Genomic DNA, 17,707 nt, shown 5'->3' on the forward strand with positions numbered 1-17,707 from the left:
TGCATTAGATATACCAATCAAAAAGTAATCGCTATTTATAATGCAGTTATGTGACAACACGCAGTATATATTCTCCTACTTTAACAGCACATACTTTTGGATGTAGCAGTGAAATTAAGGAGCAGTAAATTGCTCTTCTCTTAAAGACTTAAAAATGCGGATTAATGAAAAGAGATGTTCTTAATCCCATTCTTGAACAGAATAAAAGATATTTTCATTCAACTTACTGTAAAACACAAATGCAGCAACAGTACAACTGTCCTTTTCTTGCAGAGATCTTCTATTACAATATATTACATACTAAATACTACCAAATTTGAAATTTATTCACTGAATTTTAGTATTTAATAACAATCTGATGATCCACTGTCAGTTATAAAATATTGTTCAACAACAATAATATGGCTAAAATCACACAAAGGAGCCACATTTATGATTTTGTTTGGGAAGCCTAGCTTGATCAACTTTTGTACATTGTAAGTTGCAGAAAAGTTTCAGGTGAATTAATAGTTTGCGTTAATTCTCGCAAGTGCGCCTTTGAGCAGGAAAAAAGTTGAATTTATGAAGATAAACTTTCTATTTTTGCAGAAAAAAAAGCAGCTAATAACATTTTTAGATAGGATGAAGTTCAAAATAATAAAACATGTTAGGACCGATTAAAAAAAAAAAACCATAGCAATTTTGGGAAAATTCGAACAACTCCAAATCCTACAACAAGCTGAAAATCATTAAATAATTCATCCGGAAAATCCAGATATTTACGACAACTATGAAGCTTGCAATACGGTTTTTGAATTGCAAATGCAGAAAATTTTTCTACTAAGAAAAACACAAATGTCTGTTAATTATCTTTAATTTTTCTTAATTCACAGCAAGTTTACATTAGAAAAATGGTTCAAACCTCTCTCACTTTTTTTTCTTTGGGAGGAGTCAACCATGATACAACAAATACAAGAACTATTACTTTATTTTTGCCATCCCACGTGATTCTAATACAAAGCCTATGTACATGCAAGATCTTAAACCTTGTCTGAAAAATCTCTTCTTTTAAAATGCAAGAATTTCTCCCTCATTTAACTTCACACAGAAAATGTGCTTTCAATAATTTACTTACCAGAAAGCTCGAAGCTCTGATGTACTGATTTATCAAAATACAAACTTTTAAATCTGAAAATTCACAAAAGAAAACTGCTAATATTCACTATAGCATTTTTTTCTCTATAAGAAAATTATTCAAAGAATAACACACCAACTTTTTTTTTTTGTTTAAAACTTTTCACTTAGAGCAAAGACCATTTGAAGATAACTTAAATATTTACATTACATGGGAGAGTACAGAACACATTTTGGTGAGAGCTCCCAAAGCTAATATTCAAATATTTCCACTAACAGCACTCAGATCTTTAATAAAATACACCAAAAAAGAGATTGGTCTCAGTTTTACATTTGTGCTCTTCAGTTAGATCTGTGACTGCCACATAATTAATGCTATCACAGACAATGCAATTTAAGTACAAAATGATTTTTGTTATCACCCCATCGCACATAGAAATATTTCGACAAAATTGCAGTACCCATGTAATCATGCACTTAAAAATGCACGGTAAGGCACTAATGTATATAAAATAAAAACAACCTAAGGCTAATAAATTCTATTGGAATGCAAAATTTTAAATAAACACATGGAAACATTAAAAGTTTTTAAAAAAGTAACAAAATGAGAACAATTTCCATAAGATTTGATGCGGAGGAAAGAAAATTGAAGCATCAAAAAATTTTAAACACACAATGAAAAACGAAGATTTCGAATATTATTAGAATATGATTTAACATTTTTACAAGAGAACTTTTTTACAGACTAGAAGCTTGAATGCGAGATGGGGTGTTAATTCAAGTGAACTGATGAAAAGTTTGGCCTGTACACTATGTTCTTAAATAATATATACAGATTTGTAACAATGGCTACTCAAACTGGTTTTCATTTCTTCATGGGTTTAAGATGCTTTCAGCTAATATTAGCTGCACAATAACTTATGATAAAAACAACAAATATAAATATACAAATTAATCTACAACTTCTATAAACGAGTGCATCAATATTCCCTATGAATAAGTATTTTTTCCTTTAACTTGAAAAGAAATTAAAAACACTTAAGGTAGTTAAAAAATATGGAATTTTAAAGTAGAACAAACGTTTCTTTTATCTGTGAAGAACTAAACAAAAAAATGACAGTGCAAAATTATAATTTTAAATTGGGAAGACTAAAGTTTGAAGTATGTAATTATACATGCTATCTAGTGAGTTTAGAGGCACTTGCACATGTGCACATTAATGGGGCCAATATCAGACCAGCGTTCTTATCAAGTATGTTTGATTAATTTTAACATGAAACAATGACACTGAATATCTTAGTGAAAATTAGTTAAAAGTCTCATTAGTGCAAATAAATGCGTGAATTTTTGGCCCCTGCTGAATAAAACATGATGCACAAGAATTTCCAGTAGTATATTTAGTTCAGTTGAACCTGTATATCAACCTTCCTGAATAATCAAATTCAAACAAATTCTCTAAAATTGAGTGCTTAGTTTGAAAGTTGCTTTTTATAAGCTACTTCCTGTAAATAAGTTTAAGCTCAAGATAGGAAATTTAAATTTCTTTAAAATAGATAAAATTTACAATATACAAAAGGGAAAAAATAACTGAGAAATAACTGTAACTCTAAAAAGTATCACAGTTCATGGGTTTAAGTTAAATAAAGCAACACATATATCTGTAATTGTGAACACAAAACTTTTTAACAACACATTTTCATCACAATCACCGTTCTTAAAAATTGCCTTGAGATATAAATTTAAAACATCAGTAAATAAAATTGTACCTACTGACTCAATAAAAAATTTCAAATTATGCTGAAATTTTTTTATTTAAAATATATGGATTGCAGGTTCATTTTTTAATTTAAAAAAAAAAGCCTGAAAATGTTCGATTCAGAAAGAAAAAGGTACACAGAGCACCATTTAACATAATACAAAAATATATTGCATCTCATCTTGAATTGTAATGACACAAAATCCAATGAGACTAAGAAATGCAGGTTGGTCAAATCAATAACTTTAAAATTACTGAAAAAACTTTCAAAATGTTAGGATTAGGAAAACGCTTTTAGTTGCTAACAAAAATAATTACTGAACAATTTATCAGATTCCAAACTGATTTTGCAGAATCACCGGAATGCGTCAAAAACAATAAAAAAATTCGACTAATTTTAAACACTCATTGAATACAGGAATAAAAGATTCTATACAAAATAAGGTACTGCTAATGATTCCTTAAAAAATATACAACAAACTGCAGGCCTATACTCAAGAACAGCTCACAACTTTCTTTTGTAAATGCTAATGAAAAATGTGTTCCTCAGAGAAACAGAAATGAATTTAATACTTTCACAACACAAAAGCCAACCTGCCAAAATTTGCTCACGAACTGAGCAATTTAATTAGCAAATGGGTAAACCTCTATTTGAGGCATGGTAAAAAATTAACATGACACATATAAAAAAGGTAACCTTGATGGCCATTATTTTCATATCATAGGCTTTGTTAATCAACCTTTTATTGGTAACAAGGCTGATAAATACTCATTAAGACAACAATAACCTCATTTAAGACATTTTCAATTTTGAATAAATAAAATCAACAATCACGGCAAATAAGTTAAAACACAGAACATATTCATGTCTTAAACAAGGAAAGTTAGAACAATCATGACAAAAATCATATGCAAAGTGACAGTATTAAAATATTAACACCATAAGTAAACAAACCAGGCTATGAGGTCTTAAGAAATACTTTAGATACAATTTTTGTAAAAGATTAAAATAAAAATTCTACTAGTATGTTAATATGTTTTATAATGAAACAAACTTATGCATGTCACTTTGTTTTCAAATGCCAACTTGGAAAAACAAGAGCTACTGCTCAAACCGCGCTTTGGGACGGCAAAAAACATTGAAATGTCACAAATATTGCAAGAACACTACACGCATACATACACACAGCCTAAAACAGTAATACTTCATATAAAGTTATAAATAGAAATATAGGCCCCCTTGCTGCTGCTGCTTGCTTTTACCTACTTCATGGTTCTACCATTTATAGAGACAGTTGGGAACAGCCACATTTCAAAAATGCACTTTAAAATGTACTTCTGAAAAATGGAGGAATATGATGTGTAAAACCAGCACCCAATAGCGACGGATCTTGCTGGACAAGTATTTTGTAAATGCTGGTCTCAGAGAAGAAATACAACACAAATTCTTCTTGAAAATAATGTTATGTACATTTATTTTGTTAATGAAAAACTGCTATCAATTCTAGCTTTTAGAATTTACAATTTATCGTATTTGCACAATGACTCAGTATCACATTCACGCAATCACTCCCATACCATCACATTATTCAACATTCAGCGGAGTAAACTGAAGTTAACAGAATACATACAAAAGGAATTAAAAACAAAAATGTATATAGGAAAAGTTATAGTCAACTATTGCACAATACATGAGACAATGATTTCCCATGTTTTAACCAGATCTAAAACAAAAAGAAAATGTCACAAAACACCAAGCTCTTATCAAGAAGAAATGAACAAAACGTGACAAGTGTAAAGTGATGAAATAAGTAGCATGAAGTTAAAAAATGACTTATTTGTAAAACAAAATACACAACACATAAATGTTGAATAAATTCTACTTTGAATAAGAAGGCAAACTGGTGAAGATTTTTGCCTTTTATTTATCCCAGCTTTTTTTTCCCTCATGTTTCTGAGTTTTTTTTTGTGTTATTTACTTAACTCCGAGAAGCTAAATTGTTTCACCATGCCTTAATGGAATGGCTAGATAATAAAATTGTGCAACTCTGAGCAAAATTATACATAACACATCACTAAAAAATTAATATAAATACCATGATTGATTAATTCATTCCATGGCACAAAATTTTATAACATTGAGTAGTAAAATAATCTTAAATAATTAGCAGCAATGGGGACTGAAAAAGACTACCACTATATGATACTTAGTGCAATTAAATAAACAAACATAAACCACTGGCGAATGTTAACTACTGCCACATACAGAGCAAAATGACATTCAAAAAGCCACAATCACCATAAAGCAAAGTAATATGTATATATATATATATGTATTAAATAAAACTACCCTTTTATCAATCATCTCATGCATTTGGTGCTGCTGCTGATTTCCTTTATTGTCCCTTGAACAGTTACTCAACTAAAAACATTCATAATTTCATCTACTGTGCATGATAAATGAATCCAACAAGCCACATTGATGCACTGACAACACAGCACAATTACCATTTTCTTCCTATTCATGAAGAAAATATAACAAATTATACATATGCCAGTGGTAAGAGCATGTCCTTTTTAATTACCCCACCAATCAGTAGCTGGAGCAGCATAATTTCCACTGTAATTATTCCGATATGTGTTCATGAAATGATTTCCGTTGTAAGGAGTGGCGAAATTTGGAGAAGCAAAATTTGCAGGAGGGATTGTACGACTGGCATTGCCTCCCCCGCGCTCCCGTCCAATTTGACGGTAATCTCGAGATCCAAAACCACCAGCACCATACCTATAAAATAAAAACATTACAATAAAATAAAGTAAATAAGCTTTTTAAATGAACAAAAATGAGAGATGTTACTACTCAAAGTTTTGAATAGTTATAATTGCCCCCTGGTTCTGTTGCCACCTTGTAATTTGCATTTAGTTCTTTAATTCCATGCATTCTAGTAATACGTAGGTGTATCAAATATAAATTGGTATTTGAGTCTGAGGCTGCTGTTAATAATAAATCTGAGGTGGTGCTTTGCCACGTGTTGGTGCTAATGTCTAAAGGAAGGTTTTTGTGATCTTTTAAGGTCTGTTACAAGCAATATTTTTCTTTAACCCATTAAGCGCCAAGTCTCCCATTTCGAGAACCTTCAATTAAGATTTTTTTCAAGTAATTAAGATATCATTTTTAAATTTTTTAAAATGAATGATAGAGAACCAAACTTTACTGGTAATTTTTTCAAAAAAATTTGGAATGTAAATTCTTTTTTGAAAATTTTTTAAATTTTGTGAAAATTTCTTGTTTTTGCATTACACGGGGAAAAAATTCCCTAAAAATAATAAATGCAAATGCAGGAAATTAGGAACATGGAATATGAAGCTCAATAGACCTTTTTTCAAATCACAACAAACAGGGGCCAAGAAAAATAATTTAAAGTAGTTTTAGAGGACTTTATTTACTGAAGTCCCAAAATGGGAGACTTGGCGTGTTCTGATTAGCAGAGCAAGTCATGCCCAGTAGAAATCGTTCTCACCCATTTTGCATGAATGAACTCTCCCCTTTTTTCCTGTTGAAGCCACAGCCCCCTTTGTAGTTTCTCATTGTAAACACTCTTTTGTTGTTCAAGGTCAAGAGCAGGTGCTTTTATCAAAACAAGTAACATTCCATTCGTTTAGAAGAAAGTTCTGAAAAACAGGGGTGCCAATCCTCCCTAAGGAGGATGACGCATCTCTCTGAATTTCTACAGATCACGAAAGAGATTTCCGTAAAAGGAGTTCAAATTCCCTTTAAAACTATTCCTCCCCCCTCCATTAAAATATTTTGTAGCTCAGTCAGATCCATGCTCCCATCCCCCTTGAGGGCGCTCCCCCTTCAATTAGGGAGATTGAATTTCAATAGAGAAATTTCTCCATTTTTTTTTTTTTTTTTGAAATCAAAAATGTAGTAAGAATTTGACTTTGCTACGAGCTTCAAACACTATTTAAATAATATATTTTAGCTTAAAACAAGAAGATGAGTGCAGTATCACTTGTTCGTGAATCGCCAAATTCTTTTCAGATGGTTGAGAAAAAAAAACTTTAATCGAAATCGTTTAGATCACAGATAATGCGATAACTATCTCACTTTATATTTTTACCATTTATCGTAATTTGTTGGATGAAATCGGAGAAACTGTGACCGTTGATAATTCTTCAATGCGAAGCATGCTAGACATTTATCTCTAAAAACATTATGATGATGAATAAATCATGTCATAAAACATGTTGTTAAGCAACCGAAATGTTTACTGCAAAAAATCCCTTGCCTATAATAACACAATTACACCATCAGGGAGCCCAAAAATATCTTAGTTCCATTTTATAAGATACATTTTATATAGCGTGGTAGTGTGTAATGGTAAATGACATTTCATGTCATTGTCATTTACCGTTGCTCGATCCCCCTACATGGTTAATAGAAAAAAGCTACCTCTTCTCTTTTTGTGTATGAAAATCCTAAGGCTTTTTGCTAAAAGGTAGTAAAATGTGTGGGAAAAGTTCTGTTTTGTACAAAAATGTATAAGAAGAAGGAATGCAACAAGAATGAAAACCAGACACGGAGTGATGTACGGGCAGAGGGAAGGCGTTCTTAAGGGCCCCAACGGCTCAAGAAATTGAAAATAACTAGCATACCAATACTTATTAATGTTGCAAATATATACTGCTAGCCTCTGGGGCTGGCCTCCACAGCTTTTGTTGCAAGGGGGCCCAAAATGTATAGCTTTGGGTGTCATGGAAACTTAAAAGTTCTACATTTTAAAGCTTGAATATGTTAAATACGTACATAAAGTACCAATACCTAGCCATATTAATTACATAAAAACGATTTTAGGGCTTTCTAATTGGATTTAGCCAGAAATTATTCAAGTATCAACATAGTGGCAGGGATATGTATGTTGTCCCCATTAAACGCCAAGTCTCCCATTTTGGGACCATACCATACCTCCTAACCTAATAAATATTTTTGCGAAATTTCAGCTACATATGATTAAAGATGTGTATTGAATATCAAAACACATGAAAACTTAAGTATTTTCAATGTGGTTCATATAGCGGCGCTTAATGGGTTAAATTAAATATTTTTTTACTAAATAGTGAATTAAAATGATGTACTTTCAATAGTCTTTAATAATGTATCTCAATGCTTCATAAAAAAAGACTGCGATCTTGAGAAAGAATGCGCTTTGGTGAAACTAAGAGCTAAAGTTCCATAGGTACTTGAGCACTCAAGTAAAAGAATAACACTATTCTTGATCTTTTCTTCGTGTTTCTTTGTTGCTAAATTCCTAGATTCTTCCATTCATTGGTAATAAGATGGAAGTTGAAAATTATTTAGAGTCAACCCATTTACTCCACTGGGTATCTTCATAAATTTGAAAAATTAAAGTTTAGAAATTTCAACATCTTTTTAACATATGTTCGCTAATGGTGATGAACAGCGGGAACAGAGTGCAATAGGATTTTTCTTCTGTGGGAACATTTAACAAAACCCTGTTGTACAATTTTCCAGGTCATTTCTTGTTTTCCAGGTTAAAAGGTCAAATTTGCAAAATTCCCCATTTTTCGAGGACAAAATGAATTCCTTGACAATTCTAGTTTTTCCTGGAGTGTAGGAACCCTAGCAGTTACAAAATCTTAAAACAAAGACTCATAATTGAGAAACTTCAAACATATTTTTATTGATTTTACTTCACTGCATTTTTGTACTAATAAAATTTCTTTCACCTGAATTTTCAGAATTTTATCAAGTACAATTAAAATGAATAACAGTATGAATTTTGCTCATTTTTTTTAACTATTTTATTTAAGGAAAAATATTCAGACAGTACTCACTTCCTTCCTCCATATTTACGTCCAGTGTTGGAGCGATGTTCTAATTGAACTTCCTTAGCCAAAGCACCAAGCCAATCTGGTAACTCTTGACGAGTTTCTGTTATGAGCTCTACTAAATCACAAGCCATATTCCTGTTTTTCTCATTGAAAAATGATGTAGCCAAACCTATTTAATTAAAAGTAAAAATTTTTCAGGATAAATTTTCATTTGCTAGCCATATACTTAAAACTTTTAAATGTAACATTGACCAGGTGCAAGTGGGTTCAAGTAAAATTTTTGGAAGGCTGAAAGTTCTGGAAATTATGAGGAAACTTTTAATTAATATCTATTCCAATGCTTTTTTTTTTCTTTAGTATATATTTTTTCATATTCAATATCCCACACAAAAACTAAAGTTGTCAATGCACGCTGCAAGACAATTTAATTTCCCTGTACATCAAAGTTCTATTTTTTTGTCATTAACACTATAATCAAATGCATACACAGAACAGAATTAGGGTACAATTAATTAGTGGAAACATTCATTTAAAATTTAATTTCATGCATGTATATATAGTTGCTTCAAAGCAACACTATCCAAGAATTAACATTAAGATATCCTACTGTTGCTCTGAGGCGACAATACGTACACACAGTAGTGTTTCCCCTAGGTCGAGGAAAAAGCATCCTGCCCTTTTTAAATCAACTTTTGATGTGCTCTGAAGTTGAAAACAATTGATTACAAATGCAAATGTTTCTCAAGTAAAAATTCACACAAGTCTGGGACTGGAACACAACTCACTCGCTTTCCTACTCCATAAGAATGACATGAGCAGAGAGTAAGAGAAATTGTAAAATCATAGGAGGGAGAAAAGTTTTAGGTGCGAAAAATTATTTCTCAGAATTTTAATATTAATTTAATAATTCAGTGTTGCATTGCTTATAAGGAATTTTTTCTGAAAGAACTAGATAAGGTATTTTTTTTATTTGTCACCTGTGATTTGCCAGCAAATTCACCTTGTGATTTTCAAAAATAATAAAACTAAATTTCTGATTTTACAACTTTCACTTCTTTATAAAATTCTTAAATTTTCCAGATTTAAACTTTCAATATAATATTTTTTCATTTTTCAAACAAAGATCAATTTTCAAATGAAAATTTTGGTACTGAAAGATAATGCTTTTCTAATTGTCATATACAAGTTTGATTTGAACATGATTTTGAATTTACTCGAAATTAGGAAGAATCAAACTAGATATTTCAAAGCTATTTAAAGAAAATATTGTCTATCGAAAAATACTTCTGAGTTTGTACACATTTAGCATATAATAAAAACAATTTTTCTGCTATAAAATTCTTTTGAGAAATTGACCTGTGAACTGAATAGAAGTGTCCTTTAATCAGAAAGCACCCTGCCCCAATACTACTATGGTACTATTCAACAACTTTTATCCATTGCATAATAAAAGCTGTTTGTGAAACAATTCATGAAAGTAAAGATTTGTTTACTATTCAGTTGCCGAACAGTAACTGAATAATTAGTGCATCTCTAACAAGAATTTTAACGAAAACATTCACTACAATTTGGGCCTAAAATTCAGTTTACTCACCCCCAAATGAATGTAGGTTAGTTTCTTAGGCATGCACTGTATATTTATATGTGTCCTTGTGAAAATATTAACAATTGAAATAATCACTTTTACTATCTTTGAGGGTTTCTTGTGACCTGCGTATGTACGTGCAACCGTTTAACATTAAAAGGTTTTTACAGCCCGCTTAAAAAAATATTGAAATACAGTAGAAACGAGTTTTAAAAGAAAATACAAAATAAATTCTTCAAAATATACATTATTCAAATTAATCTGTTTGCTGAAAAAGCATCCCCCCCTCAATATGTAGGAAAAAACAATATTTGATTACCTAAATTTCCCACTCTACCAGTACGACCAATTCTGTGCACATATTCTTCCACATCACTTGGCAAATCAAAGTTAATCACATGTTTAACATTAGGTATATCCAAGCCTCTAGCAGCAACCTATGAAAATAAAATACATTAGAACAAGTTACAGATAATAATTAAAGATAACACACATATTAAAAATAACATATATACATATGCACATTCTATTAAATTAAATGAAAAATTAGGACTGGAGAGTAAAAAAAAGAGATATTTAAACGTAGTATACATATCAAAATAAGTGCAATCAAATAAAGACAGGTGTTACTTTCTTCTGCAATTAAAAATAAATGAATAAGATAAATTGAATTTGCAAAGCTTCAAACCTAGCAAGTTAAAAAAATTAGTACAATTAACTCCACATTTACTCTTTATGATATACAGTATACTTCCGATTATCCGTGCTAATCACCGGATGTCGTAGCACGGATAATCGAAAAACACGGATAATCCGAAAAATCATTTAAGGAATATTCAGGGTAACCATTTAAGGGGAAATTAGAAAGAACTAAATAATATATATATATACATACACTAACACAAACCAGGATTTTTTCTTCGTAATTTATTGCTTAAAAATTTCGGTGATACATTTTTGTTTTCTTCGTTTGTTTAAATTGTTGCGTATATCCGTACGAATTTTTCTTACTGCAATTAATTCTCCGTAATTGTAACCTCTTTCACTCATGTAATCCAATAAATGTTCTACAGATTGCAGAGCAGTAGAATTTGAAATTGTATTTTCTTCATGTTCTTTATCTTCGTTTTCGGTATCATTACTTGCGTTTGATTCAGTAACAAGTTCAATGATATTTTCGTCAGTTAGACATTGAAATCCTGATTCACATTCGTCGCTTTTAAATCACTCTTCGACATTTTCAGCGTCAACTGTTTTGAAACCTTCGATTTCTTTAACTTCCTCAATGATGTTATCAATATTATCTTCGGCAATCGAAGATGATTCTTCATCCAATGACTCTTGGATGGCCCCTAATGTACAATGCAAATATAGAGCACATGAAGGTAGGGCACGTATCCGATTTGACCTCTGTGCACGGATAGTAGGGTACACTTCGTATTACCTTGATTTTAGCGCCTGAAAGAAGCTTTAAAAAAGTGATTCCAAAATGACGCACGGATAATCCGCAAACCGGATAATCCGCACACGGATAATCGGGAGTACACTGTATTTTGTTTTTCCACTAACTATTAATACATTACTATTTGCATTTGGACCTTTTATAAATAGAGTATTATTTGGGTTAAGACATAATTGAATAACCGAAAACAAAATCTTGTAGTTGAATTCAGGGTATCTGCTACTTTTTGAGTTTTGAAATCCATGACTTTCCATGACTTCTGCTCGTAGCTTTCCATGACTCACGTTCTTGAAATCCATGACTTTCCATGACTTACGCAAGTTACTTCATTTGACAATGACATCAAAATTGCGCATAAATATAAATAGATATATTGTCAGTCAGGAGATCAAGTCCGCGCACATGCGCAGTTATGGCAAATTCGCCAGGTGTTGGAAGGATTCAACGTTGAGTATTCATCTGATTGGTCAACACAATGTAACTCGTCAGGAAATGTTATTGACAAATCAGCTTTTCTGTGCACCGAAAATCGAAGTAGATGAATGACGATGAAATCATTTTCGTTCGTCCGAGATCGGAAGAACAGCGATCGGTACTGAGCGCGAAATCCATGACCAACAGTCAGTTTCCATGACTTTTGGACATTTTACACTGAAATCCATGACTTTCCATGACCAATTTCGATTATGTTCGAAATCCATGCCTTTCCCATGACTTTCCAAATGCGCGGACACCCTGTGAATTACTTCCTTTGCTTTTCAAAACAAAAAAAAAAGATGAAATAAAATCTTTAAGTGTAACTTGTGTACACAGCAATTTTCCTCTCAATGAAAGAATTACAGGTATCATTATTTTGTTCATAGCTGTACAAAGAAAAAGAAAACACTTAATAGTTTACCTAACTTATCAGTAGAGCCTGATTATACGCAAAATCACATTCAAATACTGAGAATAAACATGCAAATGTACACTAAAAATTTCCCAAAATAAGAACTAAAAATTTTTTATTCAGGCAAATTTGCTTTCATTTCTAACAAAAAAACACTAATAGCTTTCCTGTTTTTGTATTTTTAATATTTTTGGCGATAATGTGCACACAAGCAACAATATTAAAAATTTCAAACCCCTCCCCCGACTGAGTTGCAACTGTAGAATCAAGAGTGAAAATTAAAAATCCTTTTAAAAACGTTATATTATTCAAAATCAATGCCAAGTATTTTATTTGTATTAAATAGAAACTGGCAACAGATATAAATTTTAAATGGCCTTTTCGGCCAACAACGAATTCGGTGATCAATGACGTGAATGAAAGCTTAGCCATTATTAAAATCTGCTTTAAAAAAAGTTATAATTTGAATTCTATGAAACATGGAAGATCCAAACACATTCTATCAGATGAGGAAAAAAATCTATTTTGGTATTAAATTAAAAAAATTTTTTTTAACTATTTTTTTATTGCAAAAATTGCGAAAAACCTTTTAGAGGTTTTTAATTAATATCTTCGTTAATTAATGTCATCCAAAGATGCAACCTAGCTAAGAACACAATCGATTATCCTTTTGAACATTTTTTTTTTCTTCAAAATCGGTCCATCTGTTTAGCCACTAGAGTGCCACAGACACACAGATACGTCAAACTTATAACCCCCTTCCTCTGTGTGTCGGGAGTTTTAAAAGAAAAAAAAAATAATAAGGCAGCCCAGACTGCATCTATTTGTGCTTGATTTTAATTTCTCCCTCCCCTTTTCTCATCGAAGACAAATGAAAATTGTCCTGCTCACGAATTTCATTAAATCCTTGCCCAGAATTCGATCCGTACTCTGCTAGTGCCCAATGGCTTAAATTTTGTCTACACAAGGTGTTTGACCTAACAGAATGTCTTGCATGCAAATCTGAAAAAATTGCAAAAAAAAAAAAAAAAAAAAAAAAAAAAAAAAAAATTAATAATAATAAATAAATACAGTGAGAAAATAAAGACTGAAAAGTCGAAGGCTAACTTCAGAGCTCATATTTTTTTCAAATTTCAATACAGGTTCCCTAAAATTTTAGAACAGAATCATCCCAGCAATAAACTTACTGCAGTAGCAACTAAGATAGGTGTTCGTCCCGTCCTGAAAGACCACAGAGCTTCCTCTCTCTCTTTCTGAGATCGATCTCCATGGATACTAGTGACAGGATATCCTTCTTTAGAAAGAAATTGCTCCAGGGCATCCGCTCCTTTTTTAGTTTCCACAAACGTTAATGTCAATGAGTCTCTTGCTGAAAAATAATAATTTTTATCAGAATAAATAAATAAAAGAATTAAAACCCAAATTTAACAAAGCATATCTTAATAAATACTAATATCTCAATTCTGAATTTCACTTAATGCACTTTAAAACAAGCTTTGGATGATTTAAGGTATTTAACTATGATTTTTTTAAATTCAATTTCATAATGAATAAATATTTTTCTTGAGAATTATCAGTAATTCGAATTATTCTAAAGAAAAATATTGCTATGAAGTGGAAAGATATGTGTATTGTAAAAGCACTTATTTCCGCAAAAATGAAACACTGATGATTTTGTTGGCTGAAAGTTTGGTAAATTTTATATGAACAGAACAGAAAGTAAAGAAAAAAATATTTTGCTAGGTTTAAAATTTTGCGAATGTGATGGGTTCACGAAAATAAGTGCTTTTACAGTATTCAAAGATTTTTGTATTAAAGACTTTTTCATATGTAAACAATTTTTATTAATCCTGAATTCTTTATTAAATGTTTTTCAATTATTAGAAACTTAGTTGATAGATTACAAAAAATAATTAAAAATAAAAACCTTTTGAAATTTTTAAATTAATTTGAATTATTCAAATTATGTTTTTTGCAATCTGTAGGGCTGAAGGAAGCATTTCAGACCTCAGAAATATTACCAGAGTTGCAGTTGAAATAAGCACATGACGAACTAAGTCCCGAAGAAAAATATCCTTTTATTTTAGCGTGTTGAATGAGCTAATACTTAGACAATGTATTTGACTCACATTGAATCCAGTTCAACAGGAACATTAAAAATATAACATTATACTGAAACAAACATTGTCAAAAATGGCTCAGAGAACTTATTTCGAATTACTTTAGAAAAGATGCATCTTCAGGAAATAGGACATTCAATATAATTATGCCATTTTCATTTGAACTGGATAGGACGACACGAATGAAATGTGCAGACATCACACACAACAAAAATAAGGGAGAGCTCTTAAACCTGCAGCATTAAATACCGTGAAAACACATGGTGGAACAATCAACATTCGAAATTTTAATCACTTATGCAAAATAACAAGCAATGTTGCCACTCACGAAAACTTAAGAAAACATCTCACGGTTATCATATGCACGAACTAACCAAAACCCAATCCAGTTTAGATGCGTGAATCGCCTGAATGACGCCACTACCGATTCAATGTTGGTTACATCAGAGCAATTTGTCCGAACAAGATCTGCATGGGGCAAAAACGTATTTTAGAAGAAATAACAGTGGGTTATTTTTTTTTTTTAAATTTTATCTACATGAAAATTTGACTAAAATACTAACACAATCATGAGTTGCGACAGGACTCTACTTATTGGTTACTACCCCCACTCGCTTGTTTCTAGAAATGGTTCCAGGGCCTCCTCTTGGGCGGTTACATGTCTATAGTTGTATATGTAAAAGCTTGTGTATGTACGTAGACCTGTGTGTATGCACGTTGGCATGTGTGTGAGTGTATGTCTAGGACATGGACACCACCGACCAGGAGCAGCGGCTACCGAGGGACAGTGCTCAGGACCAGAGGAGTCACGCCTGCAGAGGGCAGTGGGGTTAGAAAAGGAACCAAACATCAAGGATTGTCAAATGAAAACAATTAGCGATTGTGATTGCTCATTGTCAAATGAAAACAATTAGCAATTGTGATTGCTAAAATAAAAAAAAAACCCAGTGATTTGCGGTTAAACTACATGATATTTAAAAGCTTGTACTCAATATAATCTCTGAATTTCCTTTAGAAAAATTCAAACTTACAATTCACAGAATTCTTTAATCCAGCTGCATTCAGAAGATCCAAAAGAAATGATCTTTTATCATGTTCATCGACCCACACAACTTTTTGAGTTATGTTTTCAGAAGTACTTCCAACACGACCAACAGCCAGAAAAATATAATTATTCAGAAAATTTCGGGCCAGCTCCTGTAGAAAAAAAAAACAATAATTAATTTTGCATTCATAAGTATTTTTAATTAAAATAAAATAAAAATAAATAAGAACAAAGCTATACCTGAACTTTTTTAGGAAATGTAGCAGAAAACATCAGTGTTTGCCTTTTACCCAATGGTGGCATATTATCTTCCAACACAATTCGACGAATTTGAGGTTCAAATCCCATATCCAACATACGATCAGCTTCATCCAGCACAAGATATCTAAAAATTCAAAGGATTATTAAGCAAATGCACACCCTAAAACATTTTCACTCATGTACTACTTTGATTACAAGCTAAAAAAAATAACTTCGTAAAAGTTTTAAATCCTGCAGGACTGTATTATTTTTTCAGCTGTAGTAATAGTAAAATGATTTGTAGCATAAGGTCTGTGTTGCTAACAGCTTCCATAGTGGCACAAAATGGCTATAAACACAAGCAATGATAAAATTAAAAATTTTTTTAAAAACTCCCGACTGAGTCGCAACTGTAGAATCAAGAGGGAAAATTGAAAAATCCTTTTAAAACCTTATATTATTAAAAATCAATGTCAAGTATTTTATTTGCTACAGGGTTCATACACTTGTGGTTAAAAAAAATTTCCTGACTTTTCCAAGTTTTCTCTTTTAGAAAATTCCAGGTTACTCATTTCATTCAAAATTAAGTTTAAATTATAATATTTTCAAAATAATTAAAATTTTTAGCAGTGCGAAAGAACTGAAACTTTTCCTCTTATAATATATATATATATATATATATATATATATATATATATATATATATATATATATATATATATATATATATAAAACATTGGAAAATTTCTTTTTTCTCTCAAAATTTATCATTATTTTTGAAATGTTTTGTTTAAAATCAGCAATCTTTTAGCATCTGCTTTTGGTTTACAATACCCCTTTTTATTTTCTTGTAAGTAAATATCGCAAAACATATTGAGCAAAATACAGAGCTATTTTTCAGTAAAAATATGATTAACTTGTTGCACCGATAGGCATACCATATTGCGCATAATGACAAAAATCAACATCCACCGATCTTAGGCCAATGCCAATAATCATCAGTTTTCTTTCCGCATTTTAAAGGATGCTTACATTAAAATTATTTTTTTTTAATAATTAGTTTTTAAAAATTCAGAATTTATTGCAGATTTTCGAAAACTTCCAATAGTTTACATTGAGATAAACATCCAATTCTGTTTCTGGAAATTCACGTATACTTCCATCTTGCAAGTGACCAAATAATGTGACTAAATGAAAAATTTAAGGTAAGTAAAATTTCTGTATTTGTAGCATAAGGGCAGTTACAAATCATTAATAATCCTTAAAAAACTACAGTTAAGACAAAATAGGCAGTTTTTAGCACGTAAGCGTCTAAATCCATTAGATTAAAAAAATGTTTTCAGATCAAATATTGCATTTTTCCAGTAAATAATTATGAATTATCCACAAATAAAAGGGCACATTTTGCATTGGTTTCAATAGTTTGCAAAACATCCAAAGCCATTTTCGGAAACTTAGGCACTTAATAGGAATGATCAAATACAGCGGCTGCGCCAAAAATAAGAAATAATTTTGTGAATTTGTAGCATGAAGACAATTTAAAAATAATAAATCTTCATGAAACTACAATTCAGTTGAAAAGATTTTATCACATTTGTGCCAAAGGCAATGAAGATAAGATTAAGTTTTAAGGACAAAATT

The 17,707-nt window shown here is 31.1% G+C and overlaps 1 protein-coding gene across 2 annotated transcripts in view; it reads right to left on the reverse strand.

Moving 5' to 3' along the window:
* Window positions 1–836: 836 nt before the first annotated feature.
* LOC129235189 (ATP-dependent RNA helicase DDX3Y-like) overlaps window positions 837–17,707 on the reverse strand; it is a 73,402-nt gene continuing 56,531 nt past the window's right edge. For both annotated transcript variants that reach the window (XM_054868884.1, XM_054868883.1), the window contains exons 11-16: window positions 16,067–16,211; window positions 15,813–15,978; window positions 13,849–14,030; window positions 10,630–10,747; window positions 8,729–8,894; window positions 837–5,654 (exon numbers count right to left, since the gene is read on the reverse strand). In XM_054868884.1, coding sequence (XP_054724859.1) covers window positions 5,447–5,654; window positions 8,729–8,894; window positions 10,630–10,747; window positions 13,849–14,030; window positions 15,813–15,978; window positions 16,067–16,211 — 985 coding nt within the window. In that variant the 3' untranslated portion in view covers window positions 837–5,446. The remainder of the gene's footprint in view (window positions 5,655–8,728; window positions 8,895–10,629; window positions 10,748–13,848; window positions 14,031–15,812; window positions 15,979–16,066; window positions 16,212–17,707) is intronic.

Source organism: Uloborus diversus, chromosome 2 (assembly GCF_026930045.1).
Source record: "Uloborus diversus isolate 005 chromosome 2, Udiv.v.3.1, whole genome shotgun sequence".
Taxonomy (NCBI): Eukaryota; Metazoa; Arthropoda; class Arachnida; order Araneae; family Uloboridae; genus Uloborus; species Uloborus diversus.